The 21,709-nt window shown below is 39.9% G+C and overlaps 1 protein-coding gene across 9 annotated transcripts in view; it reads right to left on the reverse strand.

Annotated features, from left to right (window-relative positions):
* The window catches only part of MICU3 (mitochondrial calcium uptake family member 3), a 120,628-nt gene that overhangs the window by 8,967 nt on the left and 89,952 nt on the right, over nucleotides 1-21,709 (reverse strand). For 4 of the 9 annotated variants that reach the window (XM_065598026.1, XM_065598024.1, XM_065598025.1 and 1 more), the window contains 3 exons: nucleotides 16,074-16,182; nucleotides 12,541-12,698; nucleotides 5,241-5,315 (listed from right to left, as the gene is read on the reverse strand). In XM_065598026.1, coding sequence (XP_065454098.1) covers nucleotides 5,247-5,315; nucleotides 12,541-12,698; nucleotides 16,074-16,182 — 336 coding nt within the window. In that variant the 3' untranslated portion in view covers nucleotides 5,241-5,246. Of the gene's footprint in view, nucleotides 1-5,240; nucleotides 5,316-11,775; nucleotides 11,898-12,540; nucleotides 12,699-16,073; nucleotides 16,183-21,709 lie in introns of those variants that run through there. The other 5 variants (XM_042841925.2, XM_065598023.1, XM_042841924.2 and 2 more) reach the window with 2 other exon arrangements.

The following is a 21,709-nucleotide window of genomic DNA, read 5'->3' on the forward strand; positions in this document are numbered from 1 at the left end:
GGTGGTTTCTGAGGCTGTGGATGGCATTGCATTCTGCACGACTTAGGTTATGAGGCAAGCGATGTTGTTTTTCCACAATTTCTGCCTGTGCACGTCGGCGGAAGCATTCTATGTATAGGTCCAGACTGTCATTTCGACCCTCAGGAGGAGTCCATGTGGAGTTCTTCTTCCTGTGTTGTTGGTGGGTGGGTATCTGTGTATCAGTGCACTGTTCAGTGTTATCTTGAAAATATTCTTTGAGTCGGAGGCGGTGAAAGTAGGCTTCCAGATCACCACAGAACTGTATCATGTTCGTGGGGGTGCTGGGGCAAAAGGAGAGCCCCCGAGATAGGACAGACTCTTCTGCTGGGTTGAGTGTGTAGCTGGATAAATTGACGATATTGCTGGGTGAGTTAGGGGTACCCCTGTTGTGGCCCCATGTAGCAGGTAGGATTTTAGACAGCCTACGGTCCTTTTTCCTTTGTAGAGAGGTGAAGTGTGTAATGTAGATCTCCTGTCTTATTTTAGTAAAGTCCATTTGTGTGGAGGATTGGTTATTTATGAAAGTCTCCAGGTTGGAGAGCTCTTTCTTGATGTTTTTCTGTTTGCTGTATAGGATGCTGATCAGGTGGTTCCAGTTCATTTGCAAATTTGACACCATCAGATCAGGATTAAACAAAGACTGTGAATGGCTATCCAACTACAGAAGCAGTTTCTCCTCCCTTGGTGTTCATACCTCAACTGCTAGCAGAGCACCTCATCTTCCCTGATTGAACTAACCTCGTTATCTCCATACTGATTTATACCTGCCTCTGGAGATTTCCATTACTTGCATCTGAAGAAGTGAGGTTCTTACCCACGAAAGCTTATGCTCCCAATACTTCTGTTAGTCTCAAAGGTGCCACAGGACCCTCTGTTGCTTTTTACAGATTCAGACTAACACGGCTACCCCTCTGATACTTGACACCATGCAAGGCACTGCATTTAGCCGTATGGAATGGAAATCTAAGTTTCTTACGTGACTGAGTGGGATATGTCTGAGTCAAATTTTGAGCTCTATCTTGTGGGTGTGTGGAAATATTGGATACGGACAGCACAAGCCTGCACATACCCAAAGACAACCTATTGTACTACACTCCTGAGAGCTGCCCTGCCCAGCAAAGGTGTTTGATACCTTGCTGAAGGACTAATACTAAGGGTACATCTAACACAGCAGTTGGGATGTGTAATTTTCAGCTCAGGTAGACCTGCATGCACTAGCTCTGCTTGAGCTAGCATACTAAAATTAGCAATATAGCTGCAGCTACACGGGTGTTGGCTCAGACTAGCTGTCCGAGTACAATCCCACCTGAGTCCCTGGGTACATGCACAGCCAGCTAGCCCAAGTTGATGCCAATGCTGCCATGGCCACACTGCTATTTTTAGGCACTAGTTCAAACAGAGCTAGCACATGTACATCTACCCAAGCGGGGAATGACAAGCTGCTATATAGATGTTCCCCTTAAGAGCAACTAAAACCCCAATCTGGGGCCAACAACTTTGTTTGCAACAATGGGCTTTCTACACAAGGTCCTGAAGGGGAAAAGGGGCAAGCATGACTGGTGGGCATATAGCTTCTCAGTCTGTGTATATGGCTCACAGACAGTGGCCTCATTCTGCTCTGTGCAGGGAACGATAATTGCTACAAGAAAAACAACTTGAAGGAGAGAGGGCAGGAGGAACTCTGCACAGCCTGAAACACTGACAAACCTCAGACCCATAGGAAGGGTGAGATAAGCCTAGGGGAGGGTGCTTCTCAAAGGGTTTTGTGGTTTTCAAAGATCTGTAACTCTTAAGTGCTTTAAGAGTAAAGTAATTATGGTTAAGAAATTCTATTGCTAAGCATGTGTTCCTGCTTCCCTGCTAGGTTATCCCCAAGTGGGTTAAACTAGAAGCCGAGAGCCTAGGTGGAGCTCTACAGCAGTGTGTGTAAATGACTGGGATGGAGAGTGGGGCGTTTGGGAGGCCTCAGACTCTGAGGCCTCCCAAGCCATAGGGAGGGTCTATGGCAGCTGGATGGCAGCATCTCATGTTCCAAGGAAGGACATAAGACAGGTGGTCTTGAGTCTGGCATACGGTTCCAGAGCTAAAACAGTTAGTACACTGTAGCCCAGGGGTCAGCAACCTTTCAGAAGTGGTGTGCCGAGTCGTCATTTATTCACTCTAATGTAAGGTTTTGCGTGCCAGTAATACATTTTAACGTTTTTAGAAGGTCTCTTTCTAGAAGTCTATAATATATAACTAAACTATTGTTGTATGTAAAGTAAATACGGTTTTTAAAATGTTTAAGAAGCTTCATTTAAAATTAAATTAAAATGCAGAGCCCCCCGAACTGGTGGCCAGGACCCGAGCAGTGAGTGTGCCACTGAAAATCAGCTCGTGTGCCGCCTTTGGCACGCGTGCCATAGGTTGCCTACCCCTGCTCTAGCCAGACCCAGTTGGTTTGGAAGCACATGGGACCCAGCGATTGTTTTCACTTGCAACAGAAGGAAGAAGTAGGACTGCTGAAGACTATAGCCGGAGAGGAGATTAAAGACAATCTAGGCATGGCGCAATATCTCAACGAATATTTTGCATCAGTGTTTAATGAGGCCAATGAAGGTATTAGGGATACTAGCACCGTGACAGAGGGGCAAACAGAATGGGGGATTACCGTATCCGAGGTAGAAACAAAGCTCGAACGCCTTAATGGGGCTAAGTCGGGAGGACCGGACGATCTTCATCCGAGAATATTGAAGGAATTAGCGCGAGAAATAGCAGGCCCATTAGCGATAATATTTAATGAATCTGTAAACTCGGGGGTTGTTCCGTTAGACTGGAGAATAGCTAATGTGGTTCCTATTTTCAAGAAAGGGAAAAAAAGTGATCCGGGTAACTATAGGCCTGTTAGTTTAACATCTGTAGTGTGCAAGGTGCTGGAGAAAATTCTGAAAGAGAAACTAGTTGAGGACCTTGAGATTAATGGCAAGTGCGATAATTTACAACATGGTTTTACGAAGGGCAGATCGTGCCAAACGAATCTGATCTCCTTCTTCGAGAAAGTAACGGACTTATTAGATAAGGGAAATGCGGTGGACCTAATATACCTGGATTTCAGTAAAGCGTTTGAAACTGTACCCCATGAGGAATTATTGGTTAAGCTGGAAAAGATGGGGATCGATATGAAAATCCAGAGGTGGATAAGGAATTGGTTAATGGGCAGAATGCAGCGGGTCATATTGAAGGGTGAACTGTCAGGTTGGAGGGAGGTTACCAGTGGAGTTCCTCAGGGTTCGGTTTTGGGACCCATTTTATTTAATCTATTTATAACTGACCTCAGAACCGATTGCAGGAGTGGACTGATAAAGTTTGCGGATGATACGAAGGTGGGAGGCGTTGCCAATTCGGAGGAGGATAGGGATATTCTGCAGGGAGACTTGAATGAGTTGTGAATTGGAGTATCAGAAATAGGATGAAATTTAATAGTGAAAAGTGTAAGGTGATGCATTTAGGGATGACTAACAACAATTTTAGTTACAAGCTGGGGACGCATTGGTTAGAAGTAACGGAAGAGGAGAAGGACCTAGGGGTTCTTGTAGACCGAAGGATGACTATGAGTAGACAATGTGACGTGGTGGTGAAAAAAGCCAATGCGGTCTTGGGATGCATTAGGCGAGGTATATCTAGTAGGGATAAGGAGGTGCTGCTTCCGTTGTACAAGGCGCTGGTGAGACCTCATTTGGAGTAGTGTGTGCAGTTCTGGTCTCCCATGTTTAAAAAAGATGTACTCACATTGGAACGGGTGCAGAGAAGGGCCACTAGGATGATCAGAGGAATGGAAAACCTGTCGTATGAAAGGAGACTAAAGGAGCTCGGGCTGTTTAGTCTGACAAAACGAAGGCTGAGGAGGGATATGATTGCTCTCTTTAAATATATCAAAGGGATAAATACCAGGGAGGGAGAGGAATTATTCCAGCTTAGTACTAATGTGGACACGAGAACGAATGGATATAAACTGGCAGTGGGGAAGTTTAGGCTTGAAATTAGACGAAGGTTTCTGACCGTCAGAGGGGTGAAATATTGGAATGGCCTTCCGAGGGAAACGGTGGGGGCGAGGGACCTGTCTGGTTTTAAGATTAAATTAGATAAGTTTATGGAGGGAATGGTTTAATGGTAAAACATAATTGGTGGGGAATACCGAGCAATAGCAGGTAAATAGTATAATGACTAACAAGGGTCAGGCTGGAGACTCTTGCCTACATGCTCGGGGTCTTACTGATCGCCATATTTGGGGTCGGGAAGGAATTTTCCTCCAGGGTAGATTGGCTGAGGCCCTGGAGGTTTTTCGCCTTCCTCCGCAGCATGGGGCAGGGATTGCTAGCAGGAGGGTTCTCTGCAAATTGAAGTCACCAAGACACAGGATTTGGGACTTCATCAGCAGAGTCAAGGGAAGGGTAGGGACGGTTTTGTGGCCTGCAGCATGCAGGGGGTCAGACCAGATGATCATAATGGTCCCTTCTGACCTTAAAGTCTATGAGTCTATGAGATTTGTGATTGTACAGTGGCATGTGGGTCCAGATTCTAATAGGCCCCTTTCCCCCACTCCATTCATAAACTATGTTTGGGACCTAAGCTAGTTGTTAATGCCCCTATGAGTAGCTATTATACAATATATAATTATTATGCACAGAAAGGAATAAACACTGGCATTTATAACCTTAAATCACAAAAAAGCACCAACACGTGCTTTCTACAGAAATGTAGTTCAAGTAGCAATGTTAGAAATACATCAAGCTATTAAAAATATGTACATTTTCAAACTAAAGTGGAATTAAATTAAATAACTATTTCTCAGTGTGAGGAGGGAAAATCTACCTTTACTATACAAGTATTTACTACCATATATATCATACAGAGTTATCTGAAGCATGATTAAAACTAGTTACAGAACAGACAGAAAATACCAACAGAAACTCACAAAATCTGTGCTGTGGGAGAGGGAGAAGAAGTGTTTTCTTGAATACAGTACAAACAAAGCAATAAGCCAACAAAACAATGATAGCCTGAGAGAGTCTTAAGTCTAAAAATAGAATTATATGACCTTGTAAAATACTATGACGATCACATTCTGATAATCTATTCCTTAATTCTGTAATGGGAAAACATAATGGTGGCAGTTTAACATGCAGTCATTCCCATCAGCATGCTAGCACACTTAGAGAGACTAAGCAGCTACCACATACCGTAACTTATCTGCTATAGAGTTCCTTCTTCACGCAGGCTTTGAAAGTGGTATACCTCTGTACAGTTTTGTATCCCTGTGGAGCAGAAGATGGAGAAGTGTGCAGATGCAGACAACATGTGAAGGCAGCCAGAGGTAAGCAAAAGACAACAGTGGCATGAAAATACAAAACAATGGGGATTAAACGACAAATTGCTAGAAGTTAGTCAGAGTATATAGTCAATTATAGGTAAAACGTTTTTATCATTCAGTCTTTATATTTCAAATGAATTGTAATTGAAAATAAAATTTATAAAGGAGAGGGAAATGGTTTAGCATTATTTTTTAAAACAAAATATATGAAAATCATTATCTTCAATCAAGCAAAAAACAAGGAAAATAGTTTTCATTGTTATGCCTTCCTACTATATAATATTTGTACAAGCTTTAACAAAAAACCTATGGCAATATTCTGACTGACCACTGGGTGGCAGTTAAATACATCAGATCATCTCAAAAGCAGTTTTCAAATTAAACCCTCTCTCTCACATTATAACAGTTATCTTTTAACATTAAATCGCATACTTGAAAAAGAGAGATACATTTTGTTAAATAATATAAAACCTATTAGACATTCAACTGTTTTATGTCTATGCTAGTTTATTGAATGTTCCATTTATGAAGGCAGGTACTGGAAATTTAGTTTACATAATGTTTTAATTGTTATAGACATCTAATTTATAGTGTTAAGTAATCCAGTCAGACAAGTAGACAGTGTTAGACAATGGAAGAGAAAATTACTGTGTATACTTGTTAATTCTGTATAAAGATTAGTATCTGGTCCTCTCTCCATCCCCATAACTTTTTGTCCTTTAACTGACATTCAAGTGAATGATCCCTTATATAGAGTAAAACCTACAGTCCTGACTGTATCTTTTTAGAATTCCAGTTCACTTAGCCTGGAGCTTTACTAAGTGCACTTGCTTTATTCAGGCTTAATGTGGCCACAGAACACTTTGTGCTAAAATACTTACTATTAATTGTAATAACCATAAGCTTTTCTTTCAGGCAAAACATCCTCAATAAAACAGAATTTTTAAAGAATCTCCATTATTAGGAAATATTTCTTAAACAACTAATCAAAAAACCAGAATATTATTTTTCCTTTCAAGGCAGCACTCAAAGTGAAGAGGATTTTTTCTCTTATTAATCATCATAACAATATCAAAACAGTCACATGACATGTCAATTCAAAAGATACAATTGCAGGGTCTTTCTAAAATGTAGTAAATTGAAGCTTACTTGGCTATTATGAGAAACTACAGTAAAAACTGCCGGGTTTTATAACTAACATGAGAAGCTACAATACAGGAGGGCCTCTGATTGAAGGGAATCATCTATAATTGCAAGAACTACTTATTATACAGAAAAGAATTGCCATTTAGAAAAGCCACACTCCAAACAGATGCTTGCTGTTATTTAGTTTCTATTACTCTTTCTTACTACTGGTAGATATTTTTAGCTAATAACAAAGACTGATGTGACTTATGTGGGTGTATGGTATTTCATATTAAAATATTAAAACTCTGAATCTGGACTTTATAAGTTTAAATTTGACCTTCATAAAGTTTGACCTGCCAAATGCTTCTCTGCAGATATAAAACATTGTATCAGCAGAAGCTATTAGTCTTCTTTTATCCATAAAAGCTAACAGAATGTTAGTAACCATTAGGAAAGGGATCCACAATATGACAGAAAATATCATAATGCCACTATATAAATCCATGTATGTCCACACCTTGAATACTGGCTGCAGTTCTGGTTGCCCCATCTCAAAAAAGGTATATTGGAATTGGAAAAAGTACAGAGAAGGGCAACTAAAAGCAGGGCCGGCTCCAGGGTTTTGGCCGCCCCAAGCAGCCAAAATAAAAAACAAACAAACAAAAAAGCCGCGATCGCGATCTGCGGCGGCAATTCGGCAGGAGGTCCTTCGCTCCCAGGTGGAGTGAGGGACCGTCCGTCGAATTGCCGCCGAATACCTGGACGTGCCGCCCCTCTCTGGAGCGGCCGCCCCAAGCACCTGCTTGAGAAGCTGGTGCCTGGAGCCGGCCCTGCTAAAAGGATTAGGGGTATGGAACAACTTCCATCTGAGGAGCGATTAAAAAGACTGGGACTGTTCAGTTTAGAAAAGAGATGACTAAGGGGAGATATGATAGAGGTCTATAAAATCATGAATGGCATGGAGAAAGTGAATAGGGAAATGTTATTTACCCCTTCACATAACACAAGAACCAAGGGGGGGTCACCCAATGAAATGAATAGGCACCAGGTTTAAAACAAACACAAGGAAGTACTTCTTCACACAATGCACAGTCAAACTGTCAAACTCATTACCAGGAGATTATGTGAAAGACAGAAGTATAACTGGATTCAAAAAAGAATTAGATATGTTCATGGAGGATAGGTCCATCAACGGCTCTTAGCCAAGCTGTTCCCGGATGCAACCCCATGCTCTGGGGATGATAGCGGATGGATCGCTTGATAATTGCCTGTTCATTCTGCTCATTCACTTTGGAGCATCTAGTTCTGGCCACTGTCAGAAGACAGGATACTGGGCTAGAGGGCTATTAGTCTCACCCAGTTATGTTTTTAGCAAATGGAATTTGCAAAACTTGCTATGGACTTAACACATCATTATATTTATTAAGAAACCACTTTATAGAATCGTAGGACTGGAAGGTCTTCTAGAATCGAGAGGTCTTCTAGTCCAGTCCCCAGCACTCAAGGCAGGATTAAACATTACCTAGACCATACCTGACAGGTGTTTGGTTTAATCTGCTCTTCAAAATCTCCAAAGATGGAGATTTCACAACCTCGATAGGCAATTTATTCCAGTGCTTAATCACCCTGAAAGTTAGGAATTTATTCCTAATGTCCAACTTAAACCTACCTTGCTGCCTTTTAAGCCCATTGCTTCTTGCCCTCGTCTCAGACGTTAAGGAGAACAATTTTTCTCCCTCCTCCTTGTAACAACATTTTAAATACTTGAAAACTGTTATCATGTTCCCCCTCAGTTTTCTCTTCTTCAGACTAAACAAACCTAGTTTTTTCAATCTTCCCTCACAGTTCATGTTTTCTAGACTTTTAATAACTTTTTGTTGCTCTTCTCTGGACTTTCTTCAATTTGTCCACATCTTTCCTGAAATGTAGCACCCAGGACACAATAATCCAGTTGAGGCCTAATCAGAGTGGAATAGAGCAGAAGAATTACTTCTTGTGTCTTGCTTACAACACTCCCGCATATGCAGAATGATGTTCGCTTTCTTTTGCAACAGTGTTACACTGTTGACTCATATTTAGATTGTGATCTGCTATGACTTTCAGATACCTTTCTGCAGTACTCCTTCCTAGGCAGTTATTTCCGATTTTGTATGTGTGTAACTGATTGTTCATTCCCAAGTGGAGTACTTTGCACTTGTCCTTGTTGAATTTCACCCTATTTACTTCCATTTCTCCAGTTTGTCCAGATCATTTTGAATTTTAATCCTATCCTCCAAAGCACTTGCAACCCATCCCAGCTTAGTATCGCCTGCAAACTTTATAAATGTACTCTCTATGCCATTATCTAAATCACTGATGAAGATATTGAACAGAACCGGACCCAGGACTGATCCCTACAGGACCCCACTCGTTATGCCCTTCCAGCTTGACTGTGAGTCACTGATAACTACTCTCTGGGAATGGTTTTCCAACCAGTTATGCACCCACCTTATAGTAGCTCCATATCAGTTGTATTTCCCTAGTTTGTTTATGAGCAGATCATGTGAGACAATATCAAAAGCCTTACTAAAGTCAAGATATACCACATCTACCACTTCCGCCCTATCCACAAGCCAAAGAAAGCAATTAGGTTGATTTGACACAATTTGTTCTTGACAAATCCATACTGACTTATTATTTTCTAGGTGTCTGCAAATTGATTGCTTAATTATTTGCTCCATTATCTTTATGGGTACTGAAGTTAAGTTGATTGGTCTGTAATTCCCTGGGTTGTCCTTATTCCCTTTTTATAGATGGGCACTATATTTGCCCTTTTCCAGTCCTCCGGAATCTGTCCTATCTTCCATGACTTTTCAAAGATAATTGCTAATGGCTCAGATATCTCCTCAGTCAGCTTCTTGAGTATTCTAGAATGTATTTCATCAAGCTTTGGTGACTTGAAGACATCTAACTTGTCTAAGTAATTTTTAACTTGTTCTTTCTTATTTTAGCCTCTGCTCATGCCTAATTTTCACTGGCATTCATTAAGTTAGATATCCAGTTGACACTAATCTTTTTGGTGAAAACTGAAACATGAAAGTCATTTAGCACTTCTGCCTGTTCCATATTTCCTGTTATTGTTCTCCCCCCCCCCACTGAATTAACAGACCTACCCTATCCTTGGGGTTTTCATGTTACCCTTTATGTCTCTAGATAATTTAAACTCATTTTGTGCCTTGACCTTTCTAATTTTGTCACCACTTGCTTGTGTTTTTTATTTATATTCATCCTTTGTAATTTGATTTATTTTCCACTTTTTGTAGGATTCTTTTGAGTTTCAAATCATTGAAGATGTCCTTGTTAAGCCAGGGTGGTCTCTTGCCATACTTTCTATCTTTCCTTTGCAGTGGGATAGTTCGCTCTTGTGCTCTTAATAATGTCTCTTCGAAAATCTGCCATCTCTCTTGAACTGTTTTTCTCCTTACACTTGCTTCCCATGGTCTTACCTACCAATTCCCTGAGTTTGCTAAAGTCTGACTTCTTGAAATCCATTATCTTTATTGTGCTGTTTTCCTTCCTACCATCCCTTAGCTTTGTTACTTATATGTTAATTTCAGTTTAGCATGAGACAACTGCTTCAGCACACTATAAATGCGACTATAATCGTGGCTAAAGAGTTACAATGTACTTGCTTTGGCAACAATAAATACTGTATAATTCTGCAAGGTCAAATTAGTTGGAAAGAAATTATCCTGGCCACTGAGGCCATATCTGCAACTTTCTGCAGCTTGAAAGATCATAGATACTTCCTGCCAATTTGGGCACGTAAAAAGCAGTAAGGTGCTACATGCTATGCCCTTTTTCCTTTTCATTCTACAACTCAATAATGTTTGTTTGTTTTTTATTAGACTTTATTTAAAAAAAAAAAAGAATTTTGCAAGAGGTTTACAACAGACACCATTACTTACACATGGTATATGCTGACATGTTTTCTGCATTACTTCTGAAACCTTGCTAAAAAGTGATACTCACACCATGAAGTTTATTTCTAGAGTGTCCTGGAGTTCTACTTTCCCGGCGGAAATAATATATTTTTAGGAATCATATGACAAGGCAATGGGTAGTTATAACCCTTGTAAGAAAAATAAATACAATTAAAAAATAAAAGTGACTATATCATTGTTGTCCCTATAGTATGGGACCAAATTTTGATACCCTTACACACTGTGAGTAGCACCTGATTCCCAGAGTAGTTCCATTGAAATCAATGGGATCACTTGTGGAGCAAGGTGCCACTCAGTCTGAGTAAAGATATCACAATCTAGCCTAGCGTGTGCAGTATACTCCCTATTTTGTGAGCCAAGAGCTTTTCAAGTTGCCTATAAGGAAAGCATGGTACATGGAAAGCAAAATAGTGTCTGACAAAGATGACTTTTAAAGCTTATATTTGATTTCTGTCCTGCTTTTTAATAATATTAAAAAGAAGCATACATATACTCCATATTCACAAGAATTATTTAGTAACTACTCTATGCATTGCTTAAGTTAACATATACTACACCTTTACAATTAGTTAACATAGATGTTTAACTGCATGATTAACTAATGGTTATAAAACAACTATACTTCCACAATATCAAGAAAAAAAATTATGGTTTGAGCATCAGCAGGAAATACATTTGTGTCACCATTTCTGAACGAATGCTATCAACATGTTTTCTTCACAGGGTCAAAATATAACAAAGAAAGCCAAGCCACCTACGAGATTCAACATCACCTTCTACACAAGACCTAACATTAATTAGTCAATTTAGAAATCTATTCTACTTTAAAATTGAGTAATACAGTGGGTAAAATGTTATGAAAAAACAAATCCAAATTTCAATTTAACAAGTACTGTACTCTATAGTATGAGTTTAAAGCTTGTATCTAAATGGTTATATTGTCAGTTTGAAAAGAGCATATTACATTTAAAAACTAAATTTAAATAAATAACTTGTGATATTGCTATATAAAAAACAGTAAGAAAAACGTGGGACTTCATATGGTCATTCTAAAATGATACATGAATTTTTCTAACTGCTCCATTTAAAAATAAAATCTAAAATTATTTCTAAATCCCAAATCAACTCATAAGTCTAGCAAAATAGCTATGCAATCACGTAACACCACTGTGCAACGATGTTCAGGTGTAGGTCCCAATTGTCCAATGTTATTTAAAAATTCTCCTTTAAACTTTGACACTCCCAAAATTTCCTTCCTTTGCTGGTGGACTGGGAAGAGTGTAGAGAGTAGTGAGGTTTACAGGTCTGCCCCATGGCAAAGCTCCAGTCAGTTTACTGGCTCATTTTCTCCAACTTTTACCAAGTGATTTCCTATTCCCTACCCATCTTTCTGGGTTGAAATGTTGACTTTAAATCTGCTAGAAACAGACCTAAATTATCAAAAAGTAGCTGTGGGCCACAATAACCCTGTTTATACAAAAACAAACAAACAAAAAATCCCAAGCCTCACAGCTGCTGCTGAAAAGAGAGTCTTAACTAGTGCTGAACACAGAAATATAGTTTGGTCCATGGCTACACTTGCAGCTAATCATGCTCAGCATGATTTCACTAATTGTTAATTTCACTAATTAAAACCTTGATCAGCTGTATCTGTTGCAGACACCCATTGTCAGTAACTGCCTTTGCACAGATACACAAGGACTCAGGTGGAAGGCACCTTCCTCTTTTCTCCTCTGCCAATGGTCCAGGCACAAACACAGTACCTGTTAAAACCTCCAACCCCAAACCACTCCACACCAACCAGCAGAAATGGCAGCGTGTATAGGACAGCACTCTGCACTTCCGAGGTGGTCCTGTACTGTAAAGGCACACCCTGCACCCCATCTATGGTTCTCCCAGAATAACAAACTTCTACAAATCAGGAAGAGATTAATCTTCCAGACTGTTTCCTAAGTTTTTCAAAATATAAAGATTCAATCAGCTGTTAGTTCACAGGCTACTTTCACTACTTTGACAATTCTGAATCAATTAAAATAAACATAATATTGATATTCTTACCCTGAACCCTCGATTCAATCTGTCCTTCATAATGCCAATAAATTCTTTATAACTCAGCTGGTCATCTCTGTCAACATCAAAGATCTTGAAGACTGTGTTCACCAAATGTGCTGAAAGCTTCAGGCCTGTAGCTACATACACAGCACGCTTGAATTCATCTATGTAAACAATACATCAAAAGAAAAAAGTAAAACATAGAAGTCATATTATGTGTTTTAATTTTTCGATATATCATAAAAGCTTACATGTTGTGATATACCCTCTTCAGCGTAAACTTTCCTATTGAACTATATGTAATGAAATGCAAAAATGATGTTATTGCTAAGTTATATTTGCACATTTAAGCAGTCAAAAGTAAGGATATCAAAAGTTGTATAGGAAAAAAAAATATAGGGTTAGATTCTTCGTTGGTGAAAACTGATGTAGATTAATTGAAATCAATTAATTTACACCAGCAGAGAATTTAGTTCATAGATTACAATTTACAAAATGTATTATATTGTGTGTAATCATATAATTGGAAAGCGTATCATAACAGAGATCTGATGCAGTATATCACGCTTGTATTATATATAAAGGACCCTAGATTTAGGTGGCACTTCCCCTCTAAGCTCTTTCCTTGATCCACTATCCAAAGACAAAAGCCCTATTGGTACACGTTAGGTGGTGTACCAAGTTTGGAGATGAAAGATTGTGCAGATACTTCTGAGAATGTTCAGAAGCAATTTTTCAGTTGCTTATAAGTTTATGATCCAATCAACCGTTCAAGTTTATAACATGCACCCCTCACTACAGGCTTTTTATGTGCCATTGCTCCCCCCCTCCCCCCCCCCACACACCTATGGGCAGAAGCCAAACATGGAAAATTGTATCCCATAGGCACTATGAGAAGGAACTGAGAAATGTGGTAATTGTTTGAAAGTTGTAAGTATTGCAAATACGAGCCCAAATCTACACTTATGTATGTATTTTCTTTAACAAATGAAGCAAGATTATAAAGATTATTTGAGGACAATATTGATGGAGGGGAGGGATAGAGGGGAGTTAATGAATTTGTAAAATCGGGGGTCCTACCCTATTACTGGAGAATTGCTAATATAGTACCTATTTTTAAGAAAGGGGAAAAAAGCAAACCAAGAAACTACAAACCCGTTAGTTTGACCTCAACTGTATACAAGGGCCTGGAACAAATTTTGAAAGAGAAAGTAGTTAAGGACATAGAAGAAAACAGTAACTGGAATAAAATACATGGTTTTATAAAAGGTAGATTGTGCTAGACCAACCTGAGCTCTTTCTTTGAGAAGATAACTGATTTTTTAGACAAAAGAAAGGCAGCAATCTAATCTACTTGGATTTCAATAAGGCATTTGATGCAGTTTCACATGGGAAAGTATTAGTTAAATTGGAGAAGATGTGGATTAATATGAGCACTGAAAGGTGGATAAGGAATTGATGAAAGGGGAGACTCCAGCGGGACATGCTGAAAGGTGAACTGTCAGGCTGGAGGGAGGTCACTAGTGGAGTTTGTCAGGGATCGGTGTTGGGACCACTCTTATTTAACATTTTCATTCATGACCTTGGCACAGGAAGTGGGAGTATGCTAATAAAATTTGAGGATGACACAAAGTTGAGAGGTACTGCCAGTATGGATAACTGGAATATTATACAAGAGCTGGATGACCTTGAAAGCTGGAGTAATAGAAATGGAATGAAATTTAATAGTGTAAAGTTCAAGGTCACAGACTTAGGGACTAACAACAAGCATTTTTTATAATATGCTGGGGATGTATCAGTTGGAAGTGACAGAGGAGGAGAAAGACCTGGATGTACTGATTGATCACAGGATGACTGTGAGCCGCCATCACGATGAAGCTGTGAAAAAATGTTAATGCAATCCTAGGATGCATCAGGCGAGGTATTTCCAGTAGAGACAGGGAAGTGTTATTGCCATTATACAGGCACTGGTGAGACCTCTGGAACACTGTGTGAAGTTCTGGTCTCCCATGTTAAAGAAAGATGAATTCAAATTGGAACAGGTGCAGAGAAGGGCTACTAGGATGATCAGAGGAATGAAAAGCCTACTAATGAGAGGCGATACAAGGAGCTTGGCCTATTTAGCCTAACCAAACAAAGGCTGAAGGGAGATACGCTGAAGGGAGATATGATTGCTCTCTATAAATACATCAGAAGGATAAATCCCAGGGAGGGAGAGGAGTTATTTAAGTTAAGTGCCAATGTTGACACAAGTACAAATGGATATAAAACTGGCCATCAACAAGTTGAGGCTTGAAATTAGATGAAGGTTTGTAACCATCAGAGGAGTGAAGTTCTGGAACAGTCTTCCAAGGGGAGCAAAAAACCTAACTGGCTTCAAGACTGAGCATGAAAAGTTTATGGAGGGGTTGGTATGATGAGATTGCCTACAATGGCATGTGGCCCATCTGTAATTGCTAGTAGCAAATATCCCCAATGGTCGTAGATAGGGAGGGCTCTACTACAGAGAATTCTTTCCCAGGTGTCTGTCTGGGAGGTCTTGCCAACATGCTCAGGGTCCAACTGATCGCTATATTTGGGGTTGGGAAGGAATTTCCCCCCAGGTCAGATTGGCAGAGACCCTGGGGTTTTTCTCCCTTCCTTTGAAGCATCAGGCACAGGTCACTTGCTGGTTTAAAGCAGAGTAAATGGTGAATTCTCTGCAGGAGCGGCGCCAGGGTTTTTGCCGCCCTAGGCGGCAGCACTCCTCTTCTGAGCATTCGGGGGCCTGGGGTCTTTGGCAGTGGGGGTCCTTCTACTCCGTGCCTTCGGGGCACTTCGGCGGCGGGTCCCAGAGCGAGTGAAGGACCCGCCGCCGAATTTCCGGAGCGGAAGGACCCCCCGCCGCTGAATTTCCGCTGAGGGCAGCAAAATGCCGCCCCCCCCAAATCCTGCCGCCCTAGGCGACTGCCTAGGGTTGCCTAGTGGAAGAGCCGGCCCTGATTCTCTGTAACTGGAAGTCTTTAAATCATGATTTGAGGATTTCAGTAATTCAGCCAGAGATTATGGATCTATTATCAGAGGTGGTTGGTGAGGTTATGTGGCCTATGAGGTGCAGGTGATCAGAGATGGTCAAAATGGTCTCTTCTGGGCTTAAAGTTTATGAGTCTATGCGTTGTATGTATAATATCTTCTAAAATTGCAACAGATCTCTAGGCACACTAATAAAACATTAATTAGCAAAATAAGGAAATAATTAGTATTAATCAAGTTCAGCTAAATATTTTTCAATTTTTAAAGGAAAAAGAATGATTAAATTAGGTTGCACTGATGGCATCTGTTTAAATGACAATGTTCATCTAAAGTGGTGAAAAAGACAGCACTATCTTCTGATAAACAGCAGATGTATTTTTATTTTCAAATATCAAGTAAAACAGTTATATCCTATTTTCCTAGTAATATCCAGTTATGATGAAAAATTGTTAGGACAAGTGCAGGACTGCAAGTTGCACAAAAGATCTGTTTTTATCACTTACTAACAAAAAAGTAATAATTCTCACCTTGTCCTATAGAACGATTTGCAAAATTATACATTTGCATTGCAATTGCAAAATCTTCTAGGTTGTTCAAAAACTGGAAAAATGATCTGAACTCATCAAATGTGATACCCTATTGAATAAAAGAACCATATTTGCATTAGTATTGTTAGAATAATCAGTAGAAATGACAAGTGAATAAACACCAGTTGGAAGATTGCATATGGCTATTTTATTTAGGGACATATTCAACATCCATTACAATAAATGGGAATTTTGCAACTGACATCAATAAAAGCAAGAGTTGTCCCAACATAAGTTCCTACAGTCAAATCTTGCCAATTCTTTCTGCATCACATCTCTAAGATAAAGCTTTTCCTATCCATCCACACAGCTAAAACTTATCCATGATCACATGATCTTGCACCTCGATTACCGCAACATCCTTTTCTCTAGCCTCAATAATTGCAATCTTTTCCCACTCATTTCCATTCAGAATGCTGGGATCATTTTCCTAGCCTATCACTTTGACTATGTTACCCCTCTCTTTGTATTCCTTCACTAGCTCACCCTTCTCTATTGCATCAAATGTAACTTTCTTTTCTTCACTTTCAAGGCCCTTATCCCCATACTACCCTATCAACTTTCATTTACTATTGAGAGGTCAGCCTCCACCTTCAATCAGCCCATGATGCCAGCCTCCATCACACATTTTTTTAATTTTCTTGCTTTATCCCATGCTGTTCCTCCCCATAAATGTCTGCAAAGCTCTCTCATTATCTTCCTCTAAAACCCTCCTTAGCCGTGATGCCTACACAACACTTGATGCCTGCTATGCCACTGCCTATCATGCTGAGCCCTATTGTCACCCCACTCTCCTTGTACTCCCCCATTTACCCATCTATGTCCACCAGTTTCTAGTCTTATACTTAAATGTAAGCTCTGTGAGGCAAGGATCATCTTTTTGTTCTGTGTTTGTATAGTGCCTGGCACAATGGGGTCCTGGTCCATGACTATGGCTCCTAAATGCAATGGTAATACAAATAATAATAATTTGAGATGTCTTATAGGCAAGTCAAGGAGAGGAAAGGCCAGAGGAGCTGGGAAATGGAACTGTCTCCCCCTCTGGCTTCATGCCCACATGCCTACTTCCCATGAACCTGCTATGGTGTCAGTGGATGTTTTGTATATATTTCTTCTATTTGTATTTATAGAAGGATCATCATATTTGTAACAATAGAGGTTACTCTGGCAGACCTTAGCAGGCCCACCAATAACAGGAAGTGCCTACGTACTTAGCTGGGTAGGCATGTCTGGTGCAAGCTTTCATCTCTCTCTCACCCTCCTTTGGTTCCTTCTCTACAGATGGAGAGGGCATTTGAAACTGAAGGGAATGGAGTGTGAAACATCTCATTAGCATTCCACAATGACCCTTCCTAAGAATAATGTCTCGTCTTTTGCCTAGCCTTGAGAATTGATGTAAATTATCATGCTGGATGGGTTCAGGACATCTACATATATCTGACTATGTGGGTGATTTCATCCACAGTGGGCAACAGTTTTACTTCCCCAGTTCTATTCCTGTCTTAGATATACCTGGGAAAGCAGTTTATATCATCCTCTGGCCTTTACCAGCCCATTCTTGCAATACATTAAGCACAGGTGGTCCCTCACATATGTAAGTAGTCCTAGTGAAACTGGCATTGGAATCAGGAAACTAGGTGCTATTCCTGGTTCTTTCTCAGACTTCCTGTGTACCTCCTGGACAAGTCACAAACTCGTGGTGTGTTTTAGTTTTCAGCATGACTGTGATCAGGCTAAATTCATTAAACATGAATACAGTACTTTGTATTCATATAGCCCTTCCATCCAGATTCTCAAAGGATAAGATTAATGTTGATGATGAGATAAGAAGTCAAATCTCACTCCCTGGCCCTCATCAGGAATAAAGTAGCGAATCATTTAACAAACCAAAAATCACGACAGGGTTGACCCAAAGGAGAAAGTGTTTTGACTTCTTTCCTAATTTCCTTACCCACAACAAATGAACAAACCCATCCACACATCCACTATGGCCAAAGCTCATAAAAAGACATATCTGTACATCCCAAAACAATGGAGTATAAATTGCTGAGCTGAAAGCTCTGTCCAACCACAGCTGTACATAACTGTTATACAAGTTATGGTAACTGCTCAGAACTGCAATGATTTTTCTGCCTCCTATAAATTTCCCAACTTGTGGCTGCAGAGCTGCATTTTGCTTTTTTATTTTGGCTTCAGCAGTAGTCCAACCATTCTGCTGAATGGCTGTCTCATGAGGAAATATCATCTGAAAGTCACTGAGGTTTAAATACCCAAGCAGATCACAGAGGCTTTCAGATGGATTAAGCCTGAATAGTAAAATGCAATAAAATTACAATCTGGCTACTGTATTGAAGTTGGATTTTGTTTGGTTTTAAATGAAAGAAAAGATAATTGTATTTGTCAAGTCAAATCATGAATTAAAATATCATTGAACTTTGCACAACATGCTTCTGAGTTACCAGTAGAGAGAATTAATTATAAATATGTACAATTATGATAGATTTGATCTTCACTGCAACTAAAAATGCCCATGAGTGGATTGAGAACATCTGAAGTTTACGTTGATTTAGAAACTCTGGAATTTCTCATGAAGTTCTGGCTAAAATTGTGGAGCCTGGATCTGGTTTGCTATAGCGATCTCAAACTAGTGGATGTGAATGGCCAATCTGCCCTTCCCATATTGCTAAATGGGAGGGAGGCCTGTCTAAATGGGGATGTCCTGGTATGGAAAAGGTTACGAGAACCATTGGTCTATACACAATACATTTTGAAGCTTCGGTCTATACACAATACATTTTGCAGCTTCAATTTTCTGAGCTGCCATGAAAACTGTAGCCTTGTATGAGTTGATATTCAGGGTAAAGTGGTTTATGTAATTTGACTGAAGAAGGCCCTCACCAGCATCCCAGTGTACTTCCCACAACCTTAAATCTAGAGGGATTTTGTCTGGCCATTGGGAATAAAAGGAGTTGTGGCTCCTTTAAGGGTTTAACCCAAAGAAGGGGGGGAAGAGGGGAGGGGAGGAAAAGTATCACCTGAGTCAGGAGCAGACAAAAAGGACTCAGGTGATCCTCTGGACCATGCCCATCTGAGGGAGGAAGGGTATTTATATTCTGTTCTCTCTAGGCAAAGCCCTCTTTCATATCATAGCAGCAGCACCTACTCTCCTATCTATGGGATCAGAGTAGGACCAGGTATTATGGTCTGCTATGGACATTGCTCTAGTCACCTTTTTTGGAGCTGGGAAGGAATTTCCCCCATCACTGACAGACTGGTCACGGTGGGGTGGATTTTCTCATCTTTCCCACAGCAGGTCAGGGACCTGGCAGGGTAGGTAAGGAGGTATGGTTCAAGCTGTCCCAACTTAACAGTTGACAGGTGTCCAGTGCAAGTACTCATTCTGTAGGGGGTCTGGTTCTCTGATAACCCCATTTCCAAATCCAGTTTAAGGGAAGGCTTCACACAAGAAAGCTGAGAAAGGGGTTCCTAGATCTGGCACAGCTGGGAGACAACCCCGTTTCCCTAGTCCCTTAACCCTATTATGAGGGGAAGGTCCCAGCAATGGGCTGGGACCAAGGAGGGCTAACAACAGATCTCCCCAAATGTAAGTAGAAATGATTAAGGAAGGAATGATGACATGCACTGTGAGAGTTATTACCGGGTAGTTCCCAAATGAGTTAATACAGTTGTGCATATTTAAACTGCATCCCTCACATCTTGTCCTTCTCTCCGTGTGGCCAGGATCACGTAAAAGGCATGTACTCCACAATTTTTGCATTAATGCCAATAAAAATAAATAGTGTGATCTCTGTACAATACAACTTTCACTGAAATAAACTGCAGTTCCAGATGCTCAGTATCTCTCAAGAGCAGGTCCCACAAAATTTGCTACAACAGCTCACCTTAAAGCTGGGGAAGGAGAAAGAGAGAGAGAGAGAAAGGAAAAAATTAAACTAAACTAAAAAAAGGGAGGGGTCCTGGACATACAGAGTTGGATGTCTTTTTCTGTTCCTAAAATAATTTATTTGTAAAACTGAATATCTATAAAAGAGTAATAATCTAATTCTGCATATATTTTGACATGTGAAACGATCTAAATGGATTTCCCAGGTTCCTATTTAGTTTCCAGGTAAAAGTGAAGGCAAATTTATTCATTTCACTGGACAGATTATATTTTTAGCACAACAAAGTGGATTGTGACATGAATGTGGCAGTTAAAAAGACGAACTTCCTTTAAGCGCTGCTATTAGTCGTGTAATTAAAACTGCTAGTCTAAATGAATCAGTATTTGGCACCTAGTTAGCAAAAGTAGAACATCTTGTGAGCAGGGAGCATGCCAGCCAAATGCGTCAACATGAGTGTAGTCAGCCAAACGATCATCACATTGTTTTATGGTCTTCTGCATATAGAAAGTCACAAAAAGACTAACCGTGCCAATTGTGAATATAGCAGCATAATAGTCTGAAGCCATTTCTTTGAAAACGGAGTTCTTAGTTTTGCTTTACTGTTGGAGAATTTTATAATAATCAAACATTCTGTTTTTGCAATAGTGAAGACCTAATATTATAATGCAAAAAATAAGATATCAGTCATAAAGGTTAAATTTTTTAAAAGGACCTAATGAATTAGACACCTAAGTCCCATTTTTGAAAGTCTGCAGAGTATCTGTGAGCCCTAGTCTAAGGAGTTACTTTAGCTACAGTTGCGAGTGTATATTTTCAGAATCACTAGTATGTACCTGTAGAAAACTGAGATGTAGCACAACATATTGCATTTAGAATTATGGGAATTATATGAAGGGACACGGAATCCCTAAAACTAACATGTACGTAAGTTCTCATTTAGATGACAGAGCTTACTAGCCAGCAAAGAAAACTCATCGGGGACGTGGGCTGTTGACGTAGTTTCCCTGGCTGATGGTTCTGTTACAGAGCACAGCCAAGAGAAGGAAGGGAGACTACTAAGTTAAAGACTTTTCCCACCCAAAACAGTGACATGGAGAAGTGAGATACTGAACTTCAAAGAGTATTTCTTATGTATATATCAATACAAATACAAATCTTTTCTTTTAAACTAAACTGTCACCTTAGACAGTTATATACATGTTTATCTCTATATCCATAATTGTGTGCCATTATTTCCCACTACCTATGTGCTATACATATTATTGTGGCTATTAAAAATAAAGAATTTTAACAACAACCTTCTGTTTTTCCAAACAAGCCTTCTCCCATATACATAAGGTTTGATTTCAACAACAAAATACATCTGGCTGCCACACAGCAAAAAAACACATAAAATACTGAAGCAAAATCCATTTATATGGCATTGCAAAGGCTTTCAAATAGTGAAAGCCATATGCACTTTTTGGCCCTTATTTAGATCTGGGCCCCCAGAGGACTAGTTTGTACCCCGAGTAAGGGGCAGTGAGTAGTTGCATTGCCCTAGGAGCAGACCAGAGAATAAACTGTTTCTTGGAAAGTAATCATTTCTTCTCGGCTCCCCCTTGATCTGGGGAGTGAGTGAATTTCTTCACCCCTTTTTATGAAGCAGATTGCTCCTCCTATGCCATGTAC

Source organism: Chrysemys picta, chromosome 5, assembly GCF_011386835.1.
Source record: "Chrysemys picta bellii isolate R12L10 chromosome 5, ASM1138683v2, whole genome shotgun sequence".
Lineage (NCBI taxonomy): Eukaryota > Metazoa > Chordata > Testudines > Emydidae > Chrysemys > Chrysemys picta.